Source organism: Ambystoma mexicanum, chromosome 8 (assembly GCF_040938575.1).
Source record: "Ambystoma mexicanum isolate Mex_15411 chromosome 8, UKY_AmexF1_1, whole genome shotgun sequence".
NCBI lineage: Eukaryota > Metazoa > Chordata > Amphibia > Caudata > Ambystomatidae > Ambystoma > Ambystoma mexicanum.
In genome coordinates this window covers 474608828-474635640 of record NC_090929.1, presented here as the reverse complement: position 1 = coordinate 474635640, position 26813 = coordinate 474608828, and the positions used below count along the sequence as shown (strand labels likewise).

The window sequence follows — 26813 nt, the reverse complement described above, 5'->3', positions numbered from 1 at the left end:
TGCATCTTCTGTGTCTTCCCTTGCAAAGGTAGGTTATATTGCTTTTGATTCACGTGTTTGCATTTTTAGTTTAATGGCTCCTATTCTCATAGAACCTGGGTTGAACATTATTTTATTTTGGTACCACAGTACTATTGTTGTTTGATCTGCTTCGTGTTGGTTCACGTCTCTCCCGAAGAGTATAGCCTTCTCTCAGACAATTCTACCTTAAATAGGCAAAGCGGACATTCCTGTCAGGCTGTGCCCGTTTCACATTTGGGATCACTGCTAGTTCAATAGTAGTGTGGTGCAAAGAATGAGTTTTATTCACTAGTCATCCCTGTATTCTTGCAGACTAGTACCCATTTTGACACACAGAGGTGGGGCAGTAGATCCTGTGGTACTTTTTTGTGCTAGAGGTTTCCTCTTGAGTCCACCATTTTAAGTCGCTGCTTATAGATTGTTGAGCGGTTTGTCTAGGTGTGCGGTTGCACATCATTTGTGAGTTTGACGTAATGGAACACAAGGTGGAGAATACGCGAACTGCTTTTGTTTGGGTAATGACATTACTTTACAGAAGCCCAAGGCCTACATATTTTTTGCCAGTTCAGTTGCTTTTTTTCATGTCGGGTCGGAAGTAGGTTTGAAGACTCACTTTTGTCAATTAGTAGATCCCTGCCACAATGAATGATCTGTTAGATTTGCTTATGCAGCAGGCATGACTATGCATTTGAGAAAGGAATATTATGTCTCATTTATTTCTATTTAGATCTACTCTCTAGACTTGGGGCACTCTGCCAACTCTCTCTCCCCACTATTTGCTGCCTCTGTTTTTCTGAATTACGCACTCCGCTGCAGTGATCAGGTCACTGAAGGTGGCTGTAACATTTTTCCCAACCCATGTTTTAGTTTTCGATAGTCATGTCATGGTTGTAGATTATGTGTTTTGGGGCCAAATGATTTGTTAAATGGCCCACGTTTAAATATTGCTTGACTTCACGGGAGGCTGTAACGGCTGGATAGTAAGATCAGTTCGAGAAATACAGAACTTTTTTTGACATTGTGATTTCAAGGGGGGATAGATTCATGCTGGGGGTTAAGGCCTTTGAGTGGGATTCCATTGATGTTTGGGTTTCTGGTATATGGCGTGTTAGGGTGGTGGTTGTCTGGGGTTTGGTGTTGGGGCAATTTTTCCATATTGCATGCAGTAAAACCACAATACTTTAATAAAGTAAAGTTGCATTAGTAAAGTTGCATTTACTACTTCATCAAGGTAAGATTGTCATTGATGTAAGCGAACACACAGCCACACACCCACACACACTCACACGCACCCACACACACTCACACGCACACTTATTTCAAGGTATACACAGGCTACTATATTGTGAAACATTCACTGCCATGTAGAGGCTAACACAGTATTACATTATCGCAGTGGTATTCAAATTTGTTATGCCGCCCGAACCCCCTTTAGTAAAAATATTGCTGTCGAGGCCCCCCCGAGCCCCAATTGACCTAAAAATATTGTTTTGGTTTCTGGATTCGAAATTAAGCGTTAGCACCCTGTTCAGTTCGCACAATCATTAAGGTGCGAGAGAAACGTGGGCTGTATTCATTGATAAAGGCCTGTTCTCTCTGCTAGTCAGTGCATATACAAGGCCTGCTGCAATGAGTCTCCATAGCCCCCACTCCCACAACTATCCTCAACAATAATGCCCCTTACACCAGCCTGGCCATCAGCACCCGCGCCAACAAGATGAGGTTGCCAAGGCAAGACTGGCCAGTCACGAGGAATAAAGCTTTTATTAAATGCTCCCTACAAAGAGAAAAACGTACCCTAGTTATACGGGAAGTCATTCCTGTCTGTTCAAGATCTTTTTCAGTGTGAGTTATGTCACTTTAACCAATACCGAAAATGCACTTTCTCTGACTGCGTGGCTTCGCAGATAATTAAGGTACATTTATTTTTGTAGGGAGCATTTAAAAAAAGCTTTTTTCCTCCTGATTGGCCAGTCTTACCTTGCTAGCAACAGCGTTGGCCGCACATGATTCAGGCAGTGTATCAGCCACCTTCAATTAGATTTTTGCAGATTTCTGTGGAAGCTGTTAGGGAGAATTCTCTGTTAAGGCTAATTTCCCAAACCTAGCGAGTCCCCCAGCAGCTTTGCTGGATTTTTGGGGTTTATTTTTTTCTCTCCTGCTAAGAGTGAGACTCTTTTACTCCCACTCTTAGACATGATTTGAGGTGTTCCTTTGACTTTGAATGTGTTTTATGGGTTATGGGGTCCTTTACCCCATAGGGCTTCATATGTTTTTGGTATGTGGGTTGCACAGCACCCTTAGTGCAGTAACCCAGGGGTGTCATAGTGACCCCCAAACATAGACTCCATACCCTGGGACTGACCGGGTCTCCCAGGGCATGTAAAGTTACCATTGGCTTTACTAGTCCCAAATTATGAACAGAAACCAGTACAAACCATCATATTGTGGACGTACTGGTTGGGGCAATTCGATTGCCCAGGGGTCTGTTGTTCGAGGGGGCACGTCTCCATCCCCCCTGATCGAGTATTTTCCTATGGGATTTTCCCATTGTTCGAGGCTACCACTTTTAATATAGCCTCGAACATACCGCCGGTTTATTAAATTAATATAAAATCACTGGTTGGTATTTTATGCCGAAACTTGGTTCCAAAATGGCGTTTGTGTTCGCTTCTGTGACTCCAACCCAAGTCGGGCTCTTTGTTCCACTTTTTGGCGGGCTTCTCCACAGAAGTCTCCAAAAGTGGTGCCACTCTGTCTGGTTACCACAGAGGGTGAGGGAGGGGGTTTAGGCACCCTGGACTGAGTTGCCTTGGCAACTCAAGTCACACTCTTGTGTGATTGGCCACGTAGCATGTTTGATTGACAGCTAGGCTGAATGAATGGGGGTTTGCTGCATAAAAGCAGGGCTTTGGGGACTGGAACTTCAAAAGTCACCACAGGACCTAAATAATCCGAAGAGGGAGAAGCTGAGCCGACCTGCAACGACGACACCACCGGTGGAGCCCTGCTGGACCATCTCACCACTTTTCCCGACGACAGAGGAGATCTCCAGCCAGGAGAGTCTTCTTCCTTTGACTGGTGGGGATAACCAGTTTGCCCGTCTTTTCGCCTTCCCGGATCCTCTCGTGGCCACCTTGCCTGTGCCAAGCACCCCGGCAACCGGGATACCACGGATTTTCCACTACCGCAAATAAAAGGGTCATACCTTTTAACCGGAGAACTCCGCGGCTGGTTTCTTCCCTGGCAGTGCAACGACCTTCAGCTTTCCTCCACGTCGAGACCATCTCTTCCTCTGGACGACGCCGTGACTTGCACCTGCTGCCAGGAACAACTGCCCCCGCTGGAGGATCCTCTCCACTTTGAAGGTTCTGTGTCCGCCTGGCCTCCCTCGCAACGGTCTGTGTGGAGTGACCCTTAAAGCCTCCACTTACCACTTGTGTTGGCCCTAGGCTGGCTAACTGAACTTTTCTGAGCTGACTTAATTCTTTTCTGAACTCCCTGCAAGACTTTTCAAGAGTTTTAAACTGTGTGATCTTGGGCGCATTGGTGCTCGGTTTTCTCTAAGAGGGAACCTGGCCTCTGAACTTTTTGCTCACAAGTAGACTTGACTTTCCTGCCTTGCTGGGTGCTTCTAAAGTATTGTGTTGTGTGCTTTTCCTAAATTCTGCCTTTTCCCTCCCTTTTTCTTAACTTATTGGAGTGCCATCTTTAGTTAAGCGCTCACCTCTGTCTGGAAATAAGTGGTGTTAACTAAGACTTGTCCAATATGGAATAAGGGATGTACATCTAGTAATAGTGACTGTGTGTTGAATTTACTTACCTCTTTTTGTGCTAGTGTAATTTACAAGTATGTCTTAAATAAATAATTATATACTTTTACACCAAAGCTCTGGTCAGTGTTTGCTTGTACTACTGTGCCTCTGTACCTATTGTGTATACTCTGCATACTGCCTAACTAATCTTGAGAGAAGTCTGACTGCTCAGCCCCAGCTACCAGGTAAATCTGGGTGGTACAGACTGCTACCAATTGGGTTTACTGCCAACCACCTGTAGTCCAAAATCTTTTGCAGTGGTCCCTAAGGGAACTGCACAGGTTTCTGCCTAACAGAAGCTAATCCATGTTTGCATTTAGGGGAGGATTTGCTATGTGCAGATTAGGAAGTGTAGTGGCCCCCAATAAACACACGGATTCTTGGGTTTGGAATTAGATGTGACAAACTATATGCAGGGATGCCGTGGTATGGTCCTTGCATGGGTGGAAGGTTGGTTATATATATGTGTATATATTACACGGCCGCAGTAGCGGGCGTGTAGTTATGGTTAAGTTGCTAAACCCATAGGAAGACCACGTTTTGGGCAGCTGGAAATCCGACCAGTACTTTTGTTGCAAAGAACTGAAATGTACATCTCAAAAAATTAATGATATCTGGCTCTGCTCCGCGGACCCATTTCCCTGTTCGCTCCACTGACAAATGTCTCATTGGCTTGGAGTACACTGTGATGTCGGCGAACTTTGGATGCGGCCGGTGGTTGTCTGGAGGGAAGCGTGCTGTGCGTCAAAGTTTTTGGGAAACGCTGCCATGGTGAATCGGAGGACAGTGCAGAAAGGGTCTGACAAACATAATGTACGACATGTGGTGATGGGAAGAAGGGATAGGAAGGGTGGGAGGGGGAGAAGTGGTTCATCTGAGATGTGTGATTATTAGGTGGACGAAGACGGTGGTGTGCCTGCAGTATCCGTGCGTACTGTGCCAATTGGCCGGTCCCTGCACAGGCGACTACCATGTGTGCTGAATGCAGGCAGACTTCGTTACGGCACGATTGCTCGTGCCGCAACCTCTTATGTGGTGACTGGTGGGAGCTGAATTGCAGAAGCGAAGTGCATTGCAAAACATATGTTACCCCATGTGGTGGTGGGAAGAAGGGATAGAAAGGGTGGGAGAGTGAGAAGTGGTTTGTCTGAGATATGTCAATAGGTGGACAAAGACGTTGATGTACCTGCGGTATCTGTGCGTACAGCGTCAATTCACGGGTCTCTGCACAGGCGACTACCATGTGTGCTGAATGCAGGCAGGCTTCGTTACGGCATGCTAGCTAATGCAGAGACCTCTTTGCGTGGTGACTGGTGGGAGCTCAATTGCAGAAGGGGAGTGCATTGCACATGACATACACATTGTAAGATAGCGTGTACCCCGGTTTGTTGCATGTGGTGAGCCTGTAGCCCATTCGATGCACGGATGGATCCCTTGTACCAACAACTATGTGCCGTGGTAGCAATTAGGTTTGACATTGTTTCCTTCTCTGTATGGTTCGTCAGCATTGCATACATTGTTGATTCCATGGGTGTGGTGCTTGGTAGTGTTTACTCCATGGCTGCAGTTATTGGAGTGAACAGTTCTGTAGTGTGTGCACTGAGTGCAGTGTTGAAATACTGTCAGTCTAGAAGAGGGTAGAATTGAAGTGCATCTTCTATGTGCTTGGATACTGCAGTGTGTGCAATATTTAAATGGTGTGTGCATAGAAGTGGATAGGGGTGAACTGCATATTTCATAGGATTGCCTAGCTGACTAATGTACTGCACTATGAGCCATTGTTTTTGTGTACTGAATAGAGTGCTGGGAGCAGGGCTGCTGTTGCACACGTTTTTTTGGTTTGGTTGGCAGTAACACCATACTTTGTGAATGAAAGTGGGTATGGGTGCTGGAGGCTGTGTTATGTTTGTAGATTCTGCTAACTGTTGCATGTTGCCATGCATAGCTGTATTACGGTCCAGAGATTGGGTAGCAGTGACGGTGGCTGTGGTACGTGTGTGAAGTGTGGTATTTGGTCACATGTTGCCATGCATGGCTGCATTGCGGTGGGTGTGGGCAAGGCCATAGGCCATGCACCCAATAGTCTAGGCCTTGCCCACAACCACCGCTGCAATGCAGTTTAGACTGCATCTGTCAGAGGGTGCTCACCTTTACCGAATGATTGTGGAGCACATTGTAGACTTGATAGAGCACCAACTGTCAGCTGACATGCATGTATTGTTGGTTGGTTCAGTTGACAATAACACCATCGTATGTGAATGAAAGTTGGTAGGGGTGCCGGAGGCTGAGTAAGTTTGTAGATTCTGCTAAAAGGTGCATGTTTATATGCATAGCTGTATAACGGTGCAGAGGATGGGTAGGAGTGCCGGTGGCTGTGGTATGTGTGTGGATTGAGGTACTTGGTGACATGTTGCCATGAATGGCTGGATTATGTTGCGGTAGGCAAGGCCTAGACTATTGGGTGCATGGCCAAAGGCCGTAGACCTAGGCCATGCACCCAAAAGCCAAGGCCTTCACCACACACACCCCAGCAATTCAGTTTTGACTGCATCTCTCAGAGGGTGGGCACCTTTTCAGAATGGTTGTGGAGCATATTTTACTCTTCATAGTGCACCAGAAGTACGTTGATATGCTTATATTGTTGGTTCCATGGGTGCAGTCATTGTTAGAACATACTATGGTTTTTGGCGAATGGCTGGAGATTGTGCAGTGAAAAGTCTGGGTCCAGTGTTGGAAGACTGTCAGTATAGAAGAGGGTAGGGTTGAAGTAAATCTTCTATGTGCTTGGATATTCTGGTTTGTGTACCTTCCTGGGAGTAGGCCCAATGTTGTGAAGATTGTGTGGTTTGGTTGGCAGTGACACAATACTTTGTGAATGGAAGTGGGTGGTGGTGGTAGTGGAATGTTTGTGGAATCTGCTAACTGTTACATGTTTCCATGCATCGCTGTGTTATGGTGCTGGGTAGAAGTGCCGCTGGCTATGTTACGTTTGTGGATTGTGCTTTCTGGCCACATGTTCGCATGCATGGCTCCATTATGTTTTGCTGGGTGTGGGCAAGCAGTAGACTCTTCTGTGCATGGTCGAAGGCATGATGGGTGCAGCTCTGGATGATTATGGATGCTGAAATCGTGTACTGAAGATGCTTTGGAAGCACATGCAACGTTTACTCGGAGTGTTTAGTGGTAAATATGGAGTGCTGTACAGAAATGTTAGTGTTGGATGCAGAGTTCTTGGCTGTGATTGATGTATGCATGCATGCGTGAATATTTCACAGTACTCAATGAGGGAGTGCTGGAAGAAAAACAGTGGAGAGGGAAAAAGGACTGTCGCTGCTTTACTGGGATGTAGCCCTCGGTGTAGCTGGGAAAGCGCACGTGCCACATCCTGCCATTCTGAGCATGGTGGGCATGCAAATGTAACTGTGGGGTTTGTGGAATCGGGTGTCAAGGGTGTGGTTCACCGGAAGGGGTGGTACTACTTTTTCCCAATACTGTCTGTGTAATGAGGTTGGTAGAGATGGAGAGACGCACAGTGCTGATCGTGGGTGATACATTTGTACAAGATCCACACAGGTATGCCGTGCAAAGAGGCGTAGCTGCTACTGTTACTGTTCAAGTTGTCGTGGTGCATTGTGGAGGTCTACATTTGGGTTACATGTCGTGTGGACGTTTGCTCTGTTACCTGAAGAAGTTGAGGAATGCAGTGATGCAGATATTTCCCATTTTGTCAGTGAATATATATATATAGATATATATATATAATCTCTGGAGGAGCGCAGACACAGAGGATTGCAGGATTGCCTGTAGCAGGTCTTGAGAGAAGTCTGTCTCTACAGCAAGGCAGCAATTTTCATTACCTTGCTTTACCAGCGCTTAGGTAGCTATTGTTCAAATTTCCGCACTATGAAGTAGTATGGCTTGATTGGCACTAGAAACGTAATTCTTTTTCAGTTTCAAGAGTATCCTATAATGTTGCAGAGCCCCGCTTTGCTTACGTTTGTTGGCATCACTGTTCGATATTAATCATTCGAACATGGCGCCAAGTGACCTAATACTGTCTGAGTCCTGAAGCCTACGCACGCCTCCATACTCATGTTATATTTCATCTGGGGGCGCCACTCAGTCGATCAGTATTTGCTCTTGCCTCAATGCTGTTCGTGGTCGCTGGTTATGTCGATCTGTAAGTACTCGTTGTGGGAATTATTCTTTTTACTTACAGCCTGGCGTCCCACGTTCATTACTGAGGCTGTGCGTCTCTCTCCCTTCCCTCAGGCCCGTTCTCCTCCCTCCTCCCTTCCTCGCACCCTCTATGGTGCACCCTGTTTCTCCCATTTTCTCTAACTGCTACTCTTATCTCCTACCCTATCTCTCTCACTAAGTCTGGTAGGAAGAAGTGCAAAAGGGACATCCTGGTCTCCAGCCCAGGCCTTCCCATCGCTGATACCTACACCAGCACTTCCTCCAGACAGACCCTTACCAATTTTCTCTTCCCTGTTTCCACTCCCATTAATGGGGGCATTCAGTGGGAAGTCCTCCTGGCCCTCATCCACTCCTGCAAGACCATCATTGATGTCTATCTGAATGGCACTGTCTTGGTCCAGGGCCGTCGGCCCAATCTCATCCTTTTCGATAGGCATTTCCTGCGTCTTATCAACTCCCTTCCTCCTCCTGCTTTTCCTACCTACACCTCTCTGGCTCCTTCGCCACCTCCCTCTTCTGCCTCCTCTTTGGCACCATCCTCATCTTCTATGGCTACTCTGCCATCTCCTTCTTCCTCCTCTACTCACTCTTGAGCCCCTCCACAACCTCTGCAGGCCGTACCTCTTACCTGTACCTCTTCATAGAAGTCTTTCAAATGTGGCAGTCTGCTCCACGTCGCTACTGCTGTCAAAAACTCCTCCGACATCTGCCGACTCCTCGAAGAACTTGATGTGGATGTCCTCTGTCTCACTGAGACATGGTTCACGGCCAGCTCTGTCGTGAGTTTTGACACTCTCCTTCCCATTGGTTACAACATCCTCTATGAACCCAGAACCAACGTCCAGGAGGTGGAGTAGCTCTGATCTTTCCCAAGTGGATCCCTGCCTCTGTTATTCCTATGAAGGCCTACTCCTCCTTTGAATGCCTGGTCTGCAGGCTCTCTATATCTTCTGGCCCATCTCATCTCTACCTTCCCTCCTAACTTTCAGTGTTATGCAGATGACAATCGGCTCTCCATCGGGCTCCCCTCAGCCTCCAACCCTCTCTGGCTCATTCCTGATTGTCCATCCACGATTCAGGAATGGTGTGCCTCTAACGATCTCTGCCTGAATGCCAGTATGACTGAGATACTTCTCATTGGGACCCCTGGCCCCGCTTTCCCTCTTTCACTCTGGCCGCCCTTGTTGGGCCCTGTATATGTGCCTTCCTGCTAAGCAAAAAACCATGGTGTCATCTTCGACTTCACCCTCTCCTTCTCGCCTCACATCATGGACATCTCTTAGAAGTCCCGCTACCAGCTGCACGTCCTCAGAGGTATTCTTCCTGTTCTCACCTTCTCCCAGAGGCTCACTGTCTCCAGAGCCCTGGTTCTCTCTAGGCTGGACTACTGCAACAGCCTCTTTCTCAATCTGCCCGCCTCTACTCCTCGGCCTCTGCAACTAATCCAGATCAGGACTGAGAGACTTGTCCTTGGCCTCAAGTCTAGGGATCGTATGTCTCCAGCCCTGAAATCTCTCCGCTGGCTCCCGGTGGCTGCAAGGATCAAGTTCAAGACTCTCTGCATTGTCTGCAAGGATTTCTGGGGCCAGGGTCACACTACATTCAACTCTCTCTTCCTAAGCCCTTTCCTTCTCGAGCCCTCCACTCATACACCTCCAACTCTCTGAGGGTCAGACACTTTTCCAGGCTGAGACTGGGGGGTAGATCTCTCTCTTCTTGGCTGGTGCCTCCCTCTGGATCAGCCTTCCTGCCTCTCTCAAACTTGAGCAAGACCACCTCAGGTTCCGGAAGCAACTCAAGACCTACTGTTTTGCTTCTACTTTCCCTCTCTCCGCTGCTGATGTTCTTGTCTGCTGCACTAACTGGTCACCTCGCCCCCTTTCACCCTTATGGGGACCAGGCTCCTTCACGAACAGTAGCCCCATCGACTGCCTCCGGGCCTACTGCACACTAGGGACTGTATCTGCAACCCTACAGTCCCCTGCCTCCTTGCACTTACTTAAAACCGGCCACCTGGGTGGTACTTACTTGAGGTTTGCTTATTGCACGCTCCCATTCCCTTCCCCCTGCACTTGCACGCTCTGAATAACACAAGGCCTAGTAAGATCGTTTGTTTGTCCTGCCGTTCTCCACTTCCTTGTCTTGTCGTGCCTAGAAACACTTGTGTACTGGCGCGTTATAAATGACTTATCATATCATTACAGAGATTTTGGTTTGTAATCTTTCAGGTGCTTTTAGGAACTGTCGGCAGGTTCCCTATTTGTCAGCCAGACAGGTAATTCTGCTTCATATTTCACCTGGGTTGCATGAGGAATTGTATATGTTCTGCCATTTTTAATATAGTTTTGTTTCCAGGTCTGATTGGGACGCAATTGATAATCTTTGCGGTTGCTTAGCCACCTAATTGTTTGGGCTGTCACTGTATTAAGGTATCTTATTCATTACGCTTCTCATTGATTTTGAAGTTTCAATGTAGTTCTCATTGCTCCTCATTGAGGTTTTTCTCTGGTTTTGAATTTGGGACACAGATCCATAAAGGTTGTGACTTATTTGCTGCAATTTTGCTACTCTATTAGTTGGAAATTGCCTTGGTATGTATGGGTCACATTGCTCGCCATTTTGGTTTAAGTGTACACTACAGGTGGATTATCGTGTTCCCCCCATGTACACGGTTTCATTGATTTTCATGCCAGTAGCTCTTTATCACATGGTTTTGTGGCACTTTTCTATGCTCGCACCTACTGGTTCGTGGACTTGGGCTCCCTTCTCATTGACTCCATTGCACCATTGGGCTATTTCTTTGCCCCCTGTATTGCTTTTGAGTTGCTCTCCTGTTTTTGCAAGAGTTAGACTAATGTGTGTTTATCTTGTCATTTTGTTTTCCCCATTTTCCCGTATCTTCTTGTAACAATGTTTTCCAACCATCATGTGTATATGGTGTTTTGATCATTAAGTGTTTAATTGTTTTCCAATTATCTCTCCAATCTTTTTGTTGTAATCATGATGTGATGATCTGTATTTTTATATTTTTAATGTGTTCATGTTGGGTTTACATACACATAACTATGGTGTGTGTGATGTATTTACACCGTAAAAGAGGACCCAGCGGGCCAAAACACTTGTCGGCTGTGTTTCCTTTGGAACTTGTGTTTTTCGAATAAATACCAGTGTATTATAAATAACAGCACAGTGAGTTAGTGATTCTACTTGTTAACTGAAATAGAATGTATCGATTCATATTAAAAGTGGAAATAATGTTAGAAAAATGGATGCATGTAATAAAACAAGTGACAAGATGATAAACGGGACAGACCGGATAGTAGGGGAGAGCCAAATGTGAAAAACACATATTGTAGAACATTCATGGTGGTTTGGAGATATTGGAATTGGGACCAAAATGTTGAACGCTATGATTAAGGGATTCAATAAAAGGAGTCCATCTTCGTTGAAATTTCAGTATCAGATTATTACGTTTGGCAATACAAGATTCAGTGAGTAGAACACAGTAAATTCCACCATTCTTTAATATGTAATACATGAGCGTTTTTCCATTATTTAGTAATCATTTGCAAGGATAGGGTAATAAATAAATAAATACATTTGAGGAATCGATAATTGTAGCATCAGGTATACCAGAAACATTTATACAAATATTCTGTAAACATAGCGGGGCATGAAATTTAAAAACCTTTTGCAAAAACGTCCATATGTGTTCTCAAAATGATTGAACACATTTGCATTCAAAGATCAAGTGTTTAAAGGATGCTCAAGGACTTTTGCATGACCAGCAGGTTTCTGATGAATAAGGATATATTTTAGATATTCTGTCAGGAGAAAACAGGGCTTTATCCATCATATACACCATGGATTCAGTCGAATTAGCAGCCGTGCTTATTCTGAAGATTCAACACCAAACCTTTTCCCAAAAGTCTACAGATAGGTTCAATTCTCCATTTGCTTACCATGCCAATTCAGTTTTAGATTTATATTCAGGAAGTTTTGTTTAGGTCATGCAGTTGGAGATGTCATAGGCTTTGATTGAGGAGGATTTTAGGGAATTGGAGAGATTGTCTGGGATAGTTTTACATGAACAATCAATGTGGGAATAAATAGCGTTCATTCATTTGATGTGTAATTTGAGATCAGCATCTTCCAGATTATATATATTTTGTAAAGAGTGGAATGGTATAGGTGAACCATCCTGGTATACTTGTTGGATATTTCTAATGCCTTTGTTAAACCAAGAGAGCCAGACAGGTGTTTTATTAGCATTCTTAATATCACTATTGTTCCTTATGGGTATGAGAGTGTATTGTGTCAACCCCAGAACATTCAAGAAAGGAATCCCATGCTAGTTTTAAGTTCAATAGAACACCAAATATTTTGATGGGAAGGTCATCATTGAATTTTAGAAAGTTAGGGATAGTAAGGTTTAACCGGGTGTAACTCTTAAGTACCCCAGGAGGGGGATTTATCTTCATCTTGGGGGTATAAGATATGATAATGTCTAAGAATGAAGGAGGAGGGATATGAGTAGAAGTTTGGAAAGGGGACTCCGCCTTTGGATTTAGGTAGTTAAAGTTTATTTAAAGCGATACAAGGAGGTTTATTATTCCAAAGGAATTTTGAAAGATAGTCAATAATTTTAAAATAGGAGTCAGAAAATGCTATAGGCAACATCGACACAGCATGCAGGATAATGGGAGTAAGCATAATTTTAACTGTGTCTAGACCACCCTGCCACAATAGGTACAGTGGTGACCACCTATTTGTATATTCTGTGCGCTTGTCAAGGATCTTCTTTGAGATAAGACTAATAATAGAGTTGATACCTTTGGTAATAATAAAATCCATATAATCTAGATGATTAGTATTCCACGCCATTCCAGAACTATGGCTGTCTGCTTGTGTGCAAACAATTGAAAGGGGGAGAATGTGCAATTTGTTAGCATTAATTGCATATCCAGATGTAACCGAATAATTGTTGATAGTCTATAATACATTATTAAGTGATTCATTTGTTGTAGTAAGATATGGAATAATATAATTTTGCATAGGCCGATACTTTAAATTCTGAATGACCAATTCGAACACCATGAATGTTGGGATTATTACAAATATGTTGAAGCAGTGGTTCACATGCTGAAAAAAAAGGAGAGGGAATAGCGGACATCCTTGTCTAGTTCCTCTGTATAAGGAAATGAGTTTAAATCAAGTGATTCAAAATCGGGATTTGGGGCAGAGGTGTAGCCAGGATTGACTAACAAGTGGGGCCTGAAGCTAATTTACTTGGGCCCACCACAGCGACATTAACATCTGTAAATGCCCACACAGTACTACCGAGTGAGCATTTACAGATTTTGGGTCGCCTTGCCTGCTCAAGCCCTTCCCTGTCTACGCCTCTGACTTGGGATAAAAATATAGGATTTTAACATATGAGAGGAATTTAGGGTCAATGCCAGCCCAGGTGAGAGATTGAAACATGAATTGCCATGAGACACGGTCAAATGCTTTTTCAGCATCTAACGACTTCAGAATAGCCGGATCTGTGTTGTTTTTAACTATTTATTGTATTAATTATATAAGGCACTACCCAACAAATAAACAAATGGAGAAATAACAATATAACGAGTTACTCCAATCCTTTATTGAAAAAGAAATGTAGCTCATTTTAGACAGGGTGGGCAGGTAAAGTCCTGAAGCAACGGGGTCATTTGTTCTCGAATGAGGCGTACTTTGAACCTTTGCACACTCCCGGGCACAGCTACTAGTGTTACATGAGGATTCCCCCTTCAAGCTGAAACCGCTTCAACAAGTCAGCGGCTGTGAAACGAAGAAGCCCCAGATCTGTGTTTGCGACTGGGAAGTCTTTGTTTTTTAATAAGCTACACCAATTAATTAGAGAATCTGTGTACCCTAAATACAGATAAGACAGCATCTGCTGCATGGAACAGGTAAAGCTATTACAAGTCACATGTGTAGATACTTGAGAATATAGGGGTCCACCCGTGCCATATATACCTTTCAGTTTCATCATGGGGAGTCAATTGATGTATATTCCGTTGAAGGTTCAGTCAAACTGAGGGGTGGTGAAGATAGAACCCCCCCCACAAGAGGCCGAAACACACGTCAATCAACGCTGTTTTGTTTGTTTAATACACAGTGCCTTAAAGAAAAGAGATGCAGGTCTGAAACGGAACACATGAACTTTGAAGTTATTTTAGATTGGCATGGCTCTGCCACTATCACTTGGCCAGAAGAAAATATTGTAGTAGGGAGTGAATATGTTTATTTGCCAAAGAAAGGCATTGTGGTGGCAAGTCCAGACCAGTGTCTGTGTAATAAGAAAAGTGAATTCATTGTTAAGTGTAATATTTCCGTTTTAAGCCGTTTTCGGAGTCACTTTTACTTAGCCCATCACCCATTTCTGTGAAAAATAGCCCACCGAGAGTGGACTTGCATTGGTCGAGTATTCCACAGTAGATAATGAAGTTCTGATACTGGTGACTTCCTGAAGAATTTGTGAAATATATTTGTATAAAGAGTTGATAGCAATAACAGAATTTGAATCTTCGGACACAGTATTGAAACCTTCAGATGCCATGTTAATCTTTTTACTGGGCATGCACAGAATCTAGAAGGCTTAATGAATAGACCAAGCTCAGTGATTTGCATTAGCTAGAAATGTGCTTCAAAATAATACGAGTCAGATAGCCGCCAGTCGGGAAGAAACATTGTGAGAACACAGTCCAATTATAAGGTAGCCCACAAAGATAGTCTCCAATGAGTAAATGATCTCCAATAATATTGGTATGGGAGACTAGGGGTTATAGCTGAATCACTTACAATGAATTTAATTGCATTTTCCTGGGTTGCTGTGATTTGTGTGAATAGAATTAACAGAGTTGCTTTATTACTTTGTTGAAGCATCACAGGCTGAGAGAAAGTGGCTGCATACTCTGCTATTTCTACTGCATTTCACCAAAGGTTTAACATAATTTATTTTGGCATGCATATGAATTAATGAATAGGTAGGGCTGTGATAAACAAGCACCCCGTAGTTTGAAGAGAGAAAAAAACATACCGGTTCTGCTGTTTGTTCACTCAGAGAATGAAGTTGCCAAGGAATACCTGAAGTGGCATCCTGAAGCAGTATTTCACATCAATATTGCACCCGCATTTATTCTGGCCGGCCACAGTGATATTTTCTGTGAAGAGGCTCCTGGGGTGCACTTGTGTAATGTTCTTCTGCCAATCAATTGACTACAATGAAATACGTACCACCAATTACATTTCATTCAGTGAGGGAGCAAGCCTCTCTGTTACGTGTGCTATTATAATTTTAGTGGGACCGAGGTGCAGGAGCTCTACGAGCATACGGCCATCCTGCAGGGCTCCAAGCCACGCTCCTCCCAGTGGCGTGTCCTTTAAGAATTTCAAATTGTGTGTGATTTCAATGGGAAGGATAGTAACATCCTCTGTGTTGTGTGAAAGAGTGACTACAACATTGTCTTTTGCTGTTTGCCTTTAAGTCTCCATGGGAACATTGTAGAGCCAAGAGATTCTTTAGGCTCCCATTATCACAGGTGTGTACCAGCTAGAGCTGGGACGATATGTGGTGAAGTGCCCACATCACACATTGCGCTCAATCAAAGCATGTGATCCTTGGCGAATTGACAGTTCCTGCACGCTGTTAAGTTTGCCGTGTGTGCTAGTAAATACAATCCTCATTCCTGATTTACTAGGCCGTGGTGTACTATTGACAGATCCAATGATTATGGGCTGTGTGGATTGTTAAAATATGTTCTTTGTTGCAGTGTGTTCACCCAACAAAGAAATGTGTTGTTTCTAAATGCATGGGTCGCCCTGAAGATCTTGTATTACAGTTGCTGTTGCTAATTGTTCAGTGGGGGTTCAGTAAATTAAAACTGATAAAAACATATGTATACTTTTTAATGGCTTATGAAGAGACCATTTGTTTTAGTTATAGGTCCAAATGAGAGCAAACTGATGAAAACTATTGTTGTATAGCAGCAAAACACTTTTGCGGTAGCAAAATATAGGGCGTGTGCTTTTAACAATGAACACTACATGCACATAATTGCAGTGAATTATTTGTGCGGAATATTTGTTTACTTTGTCTTGTCTACTTATTACTTTAACCCCATTTGTGTTTATATTGCAATGATGTTAGAATGTTATTGTGGGGTTTGCAGTAATGGGGCGTGTTCGTGGTTCTTCAGGGGTGCTGCCATTAGTTACCAGTGTTATTTTCTCTCATGGCGTCTTCAGCGTCCTTTGCACCGACTGAAGTTAGACATGACAAGCCGCTCACTGGGTTCTGCTTTGCCCTTCCTTCTCCCCGCTCTCCCATGCAGAGGCTGGACCGCACAGCTTCTCCTTCCACCAGCAGCATCGACTCCGCCTCGGATTCCAGGGAGCGAAACGTGAAGGGCGAGACCATCCTGCACCGAGTGCAGAGTATCGCTGGCAACGACCAGTGCTGCGACTGTGGTCAGGCCGACCCCCGCTGGGCCAGCATCAACCTGGGCATCACGCTCTGCATCGAGTGCTCCGGGATCCACAGGTAGGCTGGGCCCCCACAGGACCCATCCAAGTCATGCGTTTCATGCCTGTTTATTTCTAACACACCCCTGCTCCTCTGCTGCAGACACCCTTTTCCAAGCTTGGGCAGGTGAGTTCACATGCAGCCCACCCACCCAAGATCACAGACCACAGATTAGGAACAACGTGTCTTTCAGGAAGGCATCATTCAAAGCTCAAGATGTACGTAGAGTGTTACATTTAAAAACTCCTGAACGTGGACATTCAAATATATTTCTTATTTCAAAATAAAGATGTTTTTTGTAATCCATAATTTCTTTGTATTTGTTCATTCATCCAAATAAGATTGGCTTCTACGCCAATAAACAGATTTCTTTATAGACACCCTAGGCATGACGTTTTGACGTGCCTACTTTGGCGCAGATCCCTTGTTGGCCGCGGCCAGTAGGGCGCAGGTATATTTCGGCGCACCATTACTAACCATTCCCCTTTAGATCGGGCAGTAATTGTTTAGAGACTCCCCCTTGTGGCACATTAGAGCAGTGCAAGTGGAAGCAGCGTGCAGATTCCTGTGCATGATTTCGCCCGCAACTTTCTTCTGGAAATTGTTGCCAGTTTTGGCCAGATTTCAGGAGGTACTAGTAGTGGCTGGTACTCCCCTTATCGTAAGCACTACCATTATTCTCTTCCCGCCTGAGAGACTCTGTGGTGCCTTCAGTAAAACCTTGAAGTTTGCATTGCATTTTCAGTCGTGTGCGTTCCATTAAAATGTTTACCCCAGGTTTCCAATCTTATTTTTTCACAGGAGTCTCGGCGTGCAGTGCTCCAAAGTGCGTTCCCTCACTCTAGATTCCTGGGAGCCAGAATTACTTAAGGTAAGTAAGTGCTCTTTCACCTCGGAAAGGATGGAGGGGGGCGACAATTGTGTCATTTGACCTGAGTTTGTACTGCACCTGGAAGCCTACTTATCTTTCCACGCTTTCTCGGTTTTATGTACACTCGGTGCAGCTGATGTGCGAGCTGGGGAATAGCACGATTAATCAGATCTACGAGGCGAGGTGCGAAGACATGGGTCGCAAGAAGCCAACGTATAATTGTTCCAGGTATGGGCCTCGTTTTCTGATGATAACACTGTGTAATATTCAAAGTAAGGATGCACCACTCTTTAATGATGGACTCCAAACGTAGAGCTGAAGAGCTGTGCTTATATTCTTAATAGCAAGCTAACTCGCCAACATATGGCGTAATAATTGTTTATTTGCAGCAGGAGCCAGAGGGATGAGGCCTGCGTCTATGCTGGCACATGCCATGCCCGCATGGCGTCACCAACGGTGTGATAAAGTGGGGCATGAGGCAGAGCGGCCGCGTCAACACAGTGGGCTTTGACTTTGAGTCTCGCCGGAATTGTGGGATTTGCACCACTCCGGCAGTGCCAGATCGAAAGCTCTTGTTCACAATTATACTCTGTAACATTCTAAATCACACACTACCAAAAATGCCCATATGTTCTAGTAACAGGTGTTCTTTCCCAACGCTTTGAACTCATTTGGTCGGTCTTGGAGGGTTGGTTTGTCTTAGAAGGATGAGTGGCTAAGTGGATCCAGAGAGCTTTGAACATGCAACCTTGAGGTCTGTACGGGATGTGCTAACCGACTGAGCAACAAAACAATTGCTTGTTATTTTAAAACAAGATGCCACCGTGACATTTATAAGGACAATGGTCGACACCAGCAATCATTTCTCATCTGCCAAATTTAATAGTTGTCCAAAATTGCTCGGTGTGGATCAATGTTCTAAAGTATTAGGAAATACAATTCAGAATGGGGTGAGGGAAAGGTGCACTCTATTTTCTCTTCTTCTGAAAATGTATTTAGTAACTGTGTAAGAAAACTTAGTATAGCACTAACTTCCCACAGACCCTCTCCCCTCTGATCGCAGGCGGTGTCTTGCAGTCACCTAAATGCAGCTAAATTGTCCAGAAGGCGAATCTCAACATAGGCTCTGAGCTGAACAACATGCAGTGATTGGGTGAAGGATTATACGAGATTTGCCGTTTATTTATACACTTTACCTTTTTGTCTTCTATGAAACGTCTTAATAAGGAAAAGCGTTGACCGTACACAACCAAGTCACTGGACGAGCATTAAAGCTCTGTTCAGTCCCAACAAAACACATGATATCAAACGATAGCAAGGTGTAAGTTGTCCTGCATCACAGACCTGAATACAACCTGGAGGAGCTGTCTCTCTCGTTCATATATTGGTGCTGTCTTGGGAGTTCTTTCTCCTACTCTGCCTCTTTTTCTCAGTGCAGTTTAGTATGCGTTCTCTCTCTTTTTTTCTGCATCAGGGAGGTCTGATTTTCTCTCTCCCTCTCTCATCGCATGCCTCCCTCTCACTCAGTTGTCGAGAAACACATTGAGAGCTCTGCCCTCTCTCTGTCTATGTCGTCTATTCTTCCTTCTCCTTCTCCATCTCCCTCTCTCCTCCCCGCTTTCTCATACTGTTTCTCTCTCGCTCACCCAAATTCCAGAGGTAGTGAAAAGGTAGTGAAAAGAGTTATCACACACCAGATGACATCAGAGGAAGCAACATTACATGATCATTGACCCTGATGACCTTGACGAAAGTGGCATCGCATAGATACTAAAGTAGGAAAAAACTGTTGCCAACAACATATTGAATAGAGTGATGCCTTTATATGCCATGGCTGCAGTAATGATATGCCAGGGTTACACACAGAGCCATTATATGCCACGTCGGTACAGTCACAATTAGCCAACATATTTAAACGAAGGCCATGATACAGCCTCACATCTTCGGTATTGTCATCCTATGCTTAATGAAGTCTCACATGCGCAGGTGCTCCCACATATGCAACCCCATTTGTCCATGTTCTGCCATGAAATGCTATTTACATACAGCTACATACAGCTACATAAGACCAGGTACTGCACTTCTTCCAGTTATAGTCTCATATCACAGGTAGATATTGCCTTGTACATCCATGTTCTGCATTCATATACAAAGTGCAGCCTCCTATGTCAACGTCTGTTATAACACGCTATATGCAAACCCACATGGCCAAGGAGGTTCCCTTATTCCAGTTATAGTTTCATATTTCAGGTAAAGTCATACACAGCTACTGCGATCATACGCAAAACAAACCCTCAAATGCAGTATTTTATATACAGCCTCATATGGCCAGGTAGTGCCCCCTTATGCCAGTATGAGTCTCATATTTAAGGTGCAGTCCACATATCCTAGATGCATGCTTATATGCGAACACAATGGTAAAGTTACAGCCTTACCCCATCCCACAGCCGGTTGTATGGCGCTTCGTCGACTCCTGTTTTTGTGTGGTAAGTTTTGTTGACTTCTGTTTGGTAGTTGGATTTTTTTAATGGAAAGACCCCACATACTGCCCCTCAACCCCTTTTCCGGTCGTCCATTGCCAACCTCACCTCCCATCGCCCCACACCTCAATTATGTGGGTGCGTTTGTTTAAAGTCTAGCATAGGTCAACCAAACTAACAACTTAAGAACTAAAACTGAAGTTGCTGAAAACACCATTTTACCCTCACATCCCTTTTAATTTAAAGGGTATCGAAACAATATCAAAGGGACTTTAGAGGCCCCCACACACAGGCTCATTTGGCTGGCTTTGGGCTTTGAGTCACTTTTCTGGAACATGAACGCTTTCAAAATCAATATTCAAGAGAAGGAACACGTCAGAGATCGCCAGTGTTCCTGTGTCACATGCGAATATAGTTATCTAGTCCTTTTTTCTTTGCATTCTGCCGATTGTAGGTTTTTTCCATAACAAAGCCAGCCCTACAAGTTCTAGAATGCAACGCAAAAAACCCAGGACTATGTGAACTGCTCATACCTAGATGGTAAAACTGGCGATTCTTCTGTTACTACAATAATTTCCCCAATCTCGAGAGTCCTGTTCATGAGCCGTAATGCCCTTTGTGTACTTATGCTTTAAATCACTCTGAAAATGCCATATCCCTCCTCATCCAGTGCATTCAAAATGAAAAAGAAACTCGTCACAGCACAAAATATTCGGTTTCTTCCATGTTCAGAAAGTTTGGGGATTAAGGGCCTGATTCCCAAAGTTACACTACTGAAAAATGCACATGATAAATGCGCACGACACTGTAATCTCAAAGGTGGCCTGCTCATTGCTGGCGTTCCAAGTAGCAGCGCAAATGGTGCATAGATTAGGGCCAGGAGCCTACTCCCAATATTAATGTATATTTGGCTGTCTTCACCATCGTGGGGAGCATGTTTCACAGTGATCAACATTTAAAGGGCTTGTCATTGTGAAATGTGTATGCAGGTCGAGTAGTGGTGATACAGTGGAGAACACATTTCTGAGTTGGCTGTCTTTAAGCAGGGGGACCGAGTACGCAGGTGCTCCAGGCCCCAGGCAATCACCAGGAAAAGCCATCTGCGCTAAATGTCCCTATACTTTCAATGGAACTTCCATAAAATCTGTCCACTGGCACCCCCCAGAAAATGTATAAGTCATCTTTGCTGCCTTTAAGTACTGGTAGTTCAATGTTTGGGTTTGAAAAATGCCTACAGGAGCTAAGGCAAGGACCTAGAAGAAATAAGGGGTACATCTTTAAGACAGTGTCAAGGATGCAACAACACAAAATGATGTTCTCAAGCTTGTTCCAAATAGCATGGTACGCTGATTCTTGGGTACAAAAAGTCTTAAACTTAATCTTCACAAGTATCCGTCCACCCAGGGATGCAAATGAAGTTTAAAGGTGAAGGCCAACATAAAATTCCAAACCCATTCATAATAAGTTGTTTAGCCCCTTAGGTAACCGTATTCTTCCAAAAAGAAATGTTTCAAGTATTTGCAAATGAAAGTTTCACAAACATGAAATGTCAATGTCAGGCTCTAATCTGCAAACACATACAAAAGATGTTTGCCTCCAGGTAATATTCACTGTTCCAGCCCCTCTACAACCTTTCTTTTCTTAAGACCTCTTCGCTGTCTTTCTCTTCTCTGTATCTCTCAGCTGTTGTTCTCTTCTCTAGACCTCTACACTGGCTATATCTTCAGACCTCTACACTGTCTTTCTCTTCTCTAGACCTCTCCATGGTCTTTCTCTTCTTTAGGCCTCTCTCTTCTCTACTTTACTTTATTTTGTATATAGCACAGCATGTCCAGGGGCCTCAGAACGCACAAAGAATCGGGACCAAAATATACATGCATAAATCGGGGGAAGAAGGGAGTCCAGTACATTAGAGTAGGATGCTCGTAATCATGCTCATTTTAAGATGATTAGTCTACTCCTTTGTCATAAAGGTGCGTTTGTAATGCTTTTTTAATATGTGCCAGATGGGGAATGGATCTTACGGTCAGGGGGAGCTTGTTCCATGAACGAGGGGTCCAGCAGTCAGCTGGCAACCCCGTATTTCTGGAGTTTGTGGTCTGGGAGGGATAAGAGGTGAGCATTGTTAGATTGCAGGACTTTCTTGACCGGTGCCTTCAGGGTGCAAGATACTAGGTATTTAGGTGTGGCTCTATTCAGGCATCTATGGATTATGGTTAATGATTTGTAGAGTAGCCTGTTTTTCACTGGAAGCCAGTGCAGGTCTCTTCTCGCTACGGAGTTGTGATGATATTTGCGTAGCCTACATACTGCCCAAACGGCACTATTCTGGGAAATGTGTAGTTTGCCTGACATGAGACTATTACAGTAATCTAATTTGGAGTTGACCAGTGCAGAGGCAATCACAGCTCGATTCCCCACAGAAAGATGTGGGCGATATATTTTTTACTAAATAGAGCGTTCAAATAGGCACAAGAAGTTTGTAGATATGCAGAGTGCTTGTCAAAATTGAGTTGAGAATCTAAAAATATACTCAAGGTTTTAACATGGAAGGCTACTGGAATTGAACACCCAGCATTACAAAAACAGTTGTAAGAGGCATCCAACTTTTCTAGACCTCTCCATAGTATTTCTCTTCTCTGGACTTCTCTACAGTCCCTCTTCTCTGGACCTCCGCACAGGCCCTCTTCTCCAGACCTCTCCACAGTCTTTCTGTTATCTAGACCTCTCTACTATCTTTCTCTCTTCTAGATCTGTCCACAGTCTTCCTGTTGTCTAGACCTCTTCATGGTCTTTTTTTTCTTCTAAAGACCTCCGTTATTGTCTTTCTCTTTTTTAGAACTCTCCACAGTTTTTCTTTTCCCTACACCTCTCCATGGTCCTTTAGCTTCTCTAAAGATCACTACAGCCCTTCTCATCTATGCATTAGGTTTTCTCAAAGGCCAGAGTGCTGGCCCTCTTCCCCTGCCTTTCGGTTTGGAATGGTGGCTTTCTTCACACACACACACCGACACAGATATACGCGCGCTCCAGGAACCAGAAAATGAGACCAACACCATGCAGTCTGACTTCACAATTGTGAGGGAATAAACAGACAGAAATGGACAAATTACCACACTGGTCAAGGGAACTAAATACAGAAGTTTACTACAGGCTTCCTGTGTTTGGCTTACCTCTGTGATCCATGCAAACCCAGTTTGAGGAACCAACATGAAAATGTCTCCAATGTAGAGACTAGTAAGAAGTCTATAGACCAGGGAGTCGCCCTGACGATCCACACGCCGGCTGCAATACTGCTACAACAAGTCCAGGGAGAAACATTAGCATTGACCTAATCCAGCAGCAGGGTCCGACGTTCTGGTGACAGGAAGAAACAAACAAACAACAAAAATGAAGCTCTTGTCGGAAGGGTAGACCAAGGTCCAAACAACAAGGAAACAAAGAAGGTTGCCAAAACAGATAAGGAGAAACCAATAGCAATCCACAGTGCGGAAGCAGAGGTTAGAAAATCAGTAAGATCAGTACGTTCCTCAAAGCAGGTCAAGGGAAACCAAGCCAAATCAAGGATAAGTGAGCAAAAGGCCAGGACTCGAAGAACCACAAACAAAAGCACGGAAAGCAGCAGGGCCACTTGTACTCTGGAAAAACCTGATTTAGAAGCGATGTCTGCCAGAGTCCTGAAGGATTTATTTCCGGGTAATGAAGAATGTCAGCTTTCCATTGGCTGACGGGAAACACGCGGATGTCACCCGTAACCGGTTTCGTCAACTAATGTTGTGCTGGGGCTTGTCCAAGTCGCCATGGTAACTGCCAACACTGTCACCGGGTTGTGGAATGTGGCTACCGATGGAGCTGCGGCGTGGAAGCCCACCATTCCCGGTGCTTCCCAACACGTTGACAGGAAGCTGATGGTCTTTCCCCTTTATGCTTCTTTCATCTCAGGATTCTCTTTGGAGCACCCAGTGCTCTGGCTGTCTGCTTTTTTCCCCCACATTTCTGTGGCCAAACCTTGTCGTGAGCTCCACCTTCTTCACACGGCTGTTCCTTGTGGCACATTAAGTAAGTAGCAAAACCTATAAAGGGCAACAACCAACTTGAAAAGGTACCACAGCGCTGAAAACGAAACTCACAGAAGAGCCCTATCCCAGGTGCAAGAAAGCCAAAGAGATTAAATAGGAAACAAGAAGGTCTTTAATCTATGTCTAAAGTTCATCTTATTTGGAATAAAACGGATGGCTGTATGCAAAGAGTTCCAAAGTTTGAACGCCTAAAGAGAAAAGGAACAGCCACCCCATCTTTCATATCTGAGTCTGGGATTATCAACAGTCCGGCAGAGGTTGAACAAAGCACTCTAGAAGGCTGATAGCGAAGAAACCTATCACTCAGAAGCGAGGGGGCAGCGTAGTAAAAGACTTGTGAACAGTAAAGAGAGCCTTGAAGTTTATGCATTGTTCAGCTGGAAGCCAGAGTAAGAGGCGTAAGGATGGAGACATATGATCTCTACAACCCAAGTGTAGGCAAAGCCTTGCAGCCTCGGTCTGAACAATTTACAATCTGTGGGTGATCCGTTCAGGTAAACTCATGTAGATTGCATTACAAAAATCCAGCCCACTGGACACGAAAGCATTAAGCAGTTGAATTTTGGGAGAAAATGTGAAATAGTCTTAGAATCTCTTTAGAGATAATGATGTATCCAGCCAGACTCCCAAATTTGTGACCTTTTGAACAGGGACTGGTCAGTCTTCTAGCGCTAAAGGCCAGAGGATAGTTAGCCAGGAATGTATTTATTTATACAGGAAGTAAATACTGTTTCAAAGTGCCCAAAGGGCAACAGGGAGGGGCCCCGAGGATGCATAAGGACCCTGATCACCAAACAAGCAACTGTGAGATTAGCAAAGGAGAGAGTATGGAAGCAGCAGGTAAAGGGGCAAGTCTTGAGGAGCTTCTGGAATTTAAGAAAGTCCTGCTGAAGATGAAGATGAAGAGGGAGGGAGGAGGCTGTTCCGAAGAGGGTAGCCAGCTGAGGAAAGCGAACGACCTCCTGCACCTCTGTTTAGCAAAACGCTTTACACATAAAGAGGAGGTGCTATAGGCGTGCAGAGGTCTAGAGGGGGAATATTTAGTAAAACAGAGTTGCAGATAGTGTGGTCCCCGGTCCCAGACAGCCTTGTGGATGATACAAACTTATTTGAATTTAATTACTGAAGCAACTGGGAGCCAGTGAAGACTTTTTAGGGAAGGAGAGATCCGGTTCCTGGGCTTGAGGCAAAGGATACATCGCGCTGTACTATTCTGGATTAGCTGGAGGGGTCGCAGAGTGGAAGAAGGTAGATTCTTCCAATTGAGGCGACTGATTTGATATGGGCAGAGAACAAAGCAGAATTTCTGTGTTTTGGGTGTAAACTTTAAAAGATTAAGATTCTTCTGGAGGCTAATTTGTTTCAAACAGTCTTTAAGACAGTACAGATGGATGCCCACTGACATTCCTACATGGACGATCAGTTGGGTATCATCGGCATAGATTTAAAACCTCACTCCAAACGATTGAATTTGGTCTGCTAGGGGTCTAATATAAATATTAAAAAGAAGGGGGCTGAGAGCTGAGCCTCGGGGAATACCATGAGAAACAGATTTTGCAGCCGATTGAAATAGGGTTAGCATTACTAACTGAACTCTTGGAAATAAGGACCACCAAGTCAGAGCTTTATCTCTGATACCGAGATCATAGAGCAGAGTCAGAAGAATGAAATGGTCGGCTGTTTTGAAGGCAGCAGAAAGGTCCAATAACACCAGGACATCCGTCCTTCCATTATTGACCACTATTCTTAGGTCGTCCATTGCTGCCACAATCACCAATTTGGTACTGCATCCTGGTTTGAAACCTGTCTGTGTTGTGTCCACCAAGCCATAGGTTTCCACAAAAGATTGCTGTTGTGACACTGTCGCAACTTCCAACAGCTTACTCAGACACAGAAGCCAAGATATGGGTCGGTAATTAGAAAATTTATTTGGGACCAATTATGATTTTTAGGTAAAGGGATTGCTACTGCTCTCTTTAAACATTCTGGAAACACACCAGTTTCAAACGTTATTTATCAATAAACAAAGATTAGGATCAATGAAAGATCTTGCAATCTTTAGCATCCTTCCTGGGTAACGACCATGTGGAGAGCCGGACCAGTGACAATCCCTCATTATTTTCAGCCAAGAAGGTACAGAAATAGGGTCAAGGGAAGAGCCAAATTTCACAGGTGTTTGAGCTTGCTATAAGGCATTATGCAGATTTGGGCAAGTTGCCCCAGATATCATGACATACAGCTCAGATTGTATCTTAGAAATGTTGTCCTAAAAAAATTGGGCCATCTCTTCACAAAAGATTTGGGTAAGGGTAATTAGTCTACTTAAGGCTGTAGTAGTCTATTCTCTGCCTTGTTTTCCCCGCTGCCTTTGTTCGCAGGCGGGATGAGTGCAGTGTTACTGCCGGATTGGCCATTCCACAGTTGACCAGGGATCTTCAGTCTTTTCTGTTATGTGGCAATTTTGCTTCTACTAAGCGCTCATGGTTCTGATTTGACTCTGCACCGCAACTGACCTTGTCAGGGGTAGATGCTGCTGGGACTTGTGGTTCCAGTTCGCTGTGTGAGATTCTGGTATTCTCTGAGGTGAAAAACATTTTCTAGTGTTTCGAAGGGGGTGAGGAGCCCAGGGAATGCTGCTCCATCCACCCTCTGGAAGGAACACCAGTAGTGGCTGGACCAATCAGTCACCTTTTGCTCATCCCTCTCAGAGAAATATTTGGGGAGTGCCTCTAACTAATCACAAATGTCAACAGAAAGAAATTATTTGTATCCCTGTTT

At 44.3% G+C, this 26813-nt stretch overlaps 1 protein-coding gene across 3 annotated transcripts in view; it reads left to right on the top strand.

The window, feature by feature from the left end:
- The window catches only part of ACAP3 (ArfGAP with coiled-coil, ankyrin repeat and PH domains 3), a 738004-nt gene that overhangs the window by 500825 nt on the left and 210366 nt on the right, over positions 1–26813 (top strand). For all 3 annotated transcript variants that reach the window (XM_069610099.1, XM_069610101.1, XM_069610100.1), the window contains exons 15-17: positions 16415–16623; positions 17407–17476; positions 17610–17704. In XM_069610099.1, coding sequence (XP_069466200.1) covers positions 16415–16623; positions 17407–17476; positions 17610–17704 — 374 coding nt within the window. The remainder of the gene's footprint in view (positions 1–16414; positions 16624–17406; positions 17477–17609; positions 17705–26813) is intronic.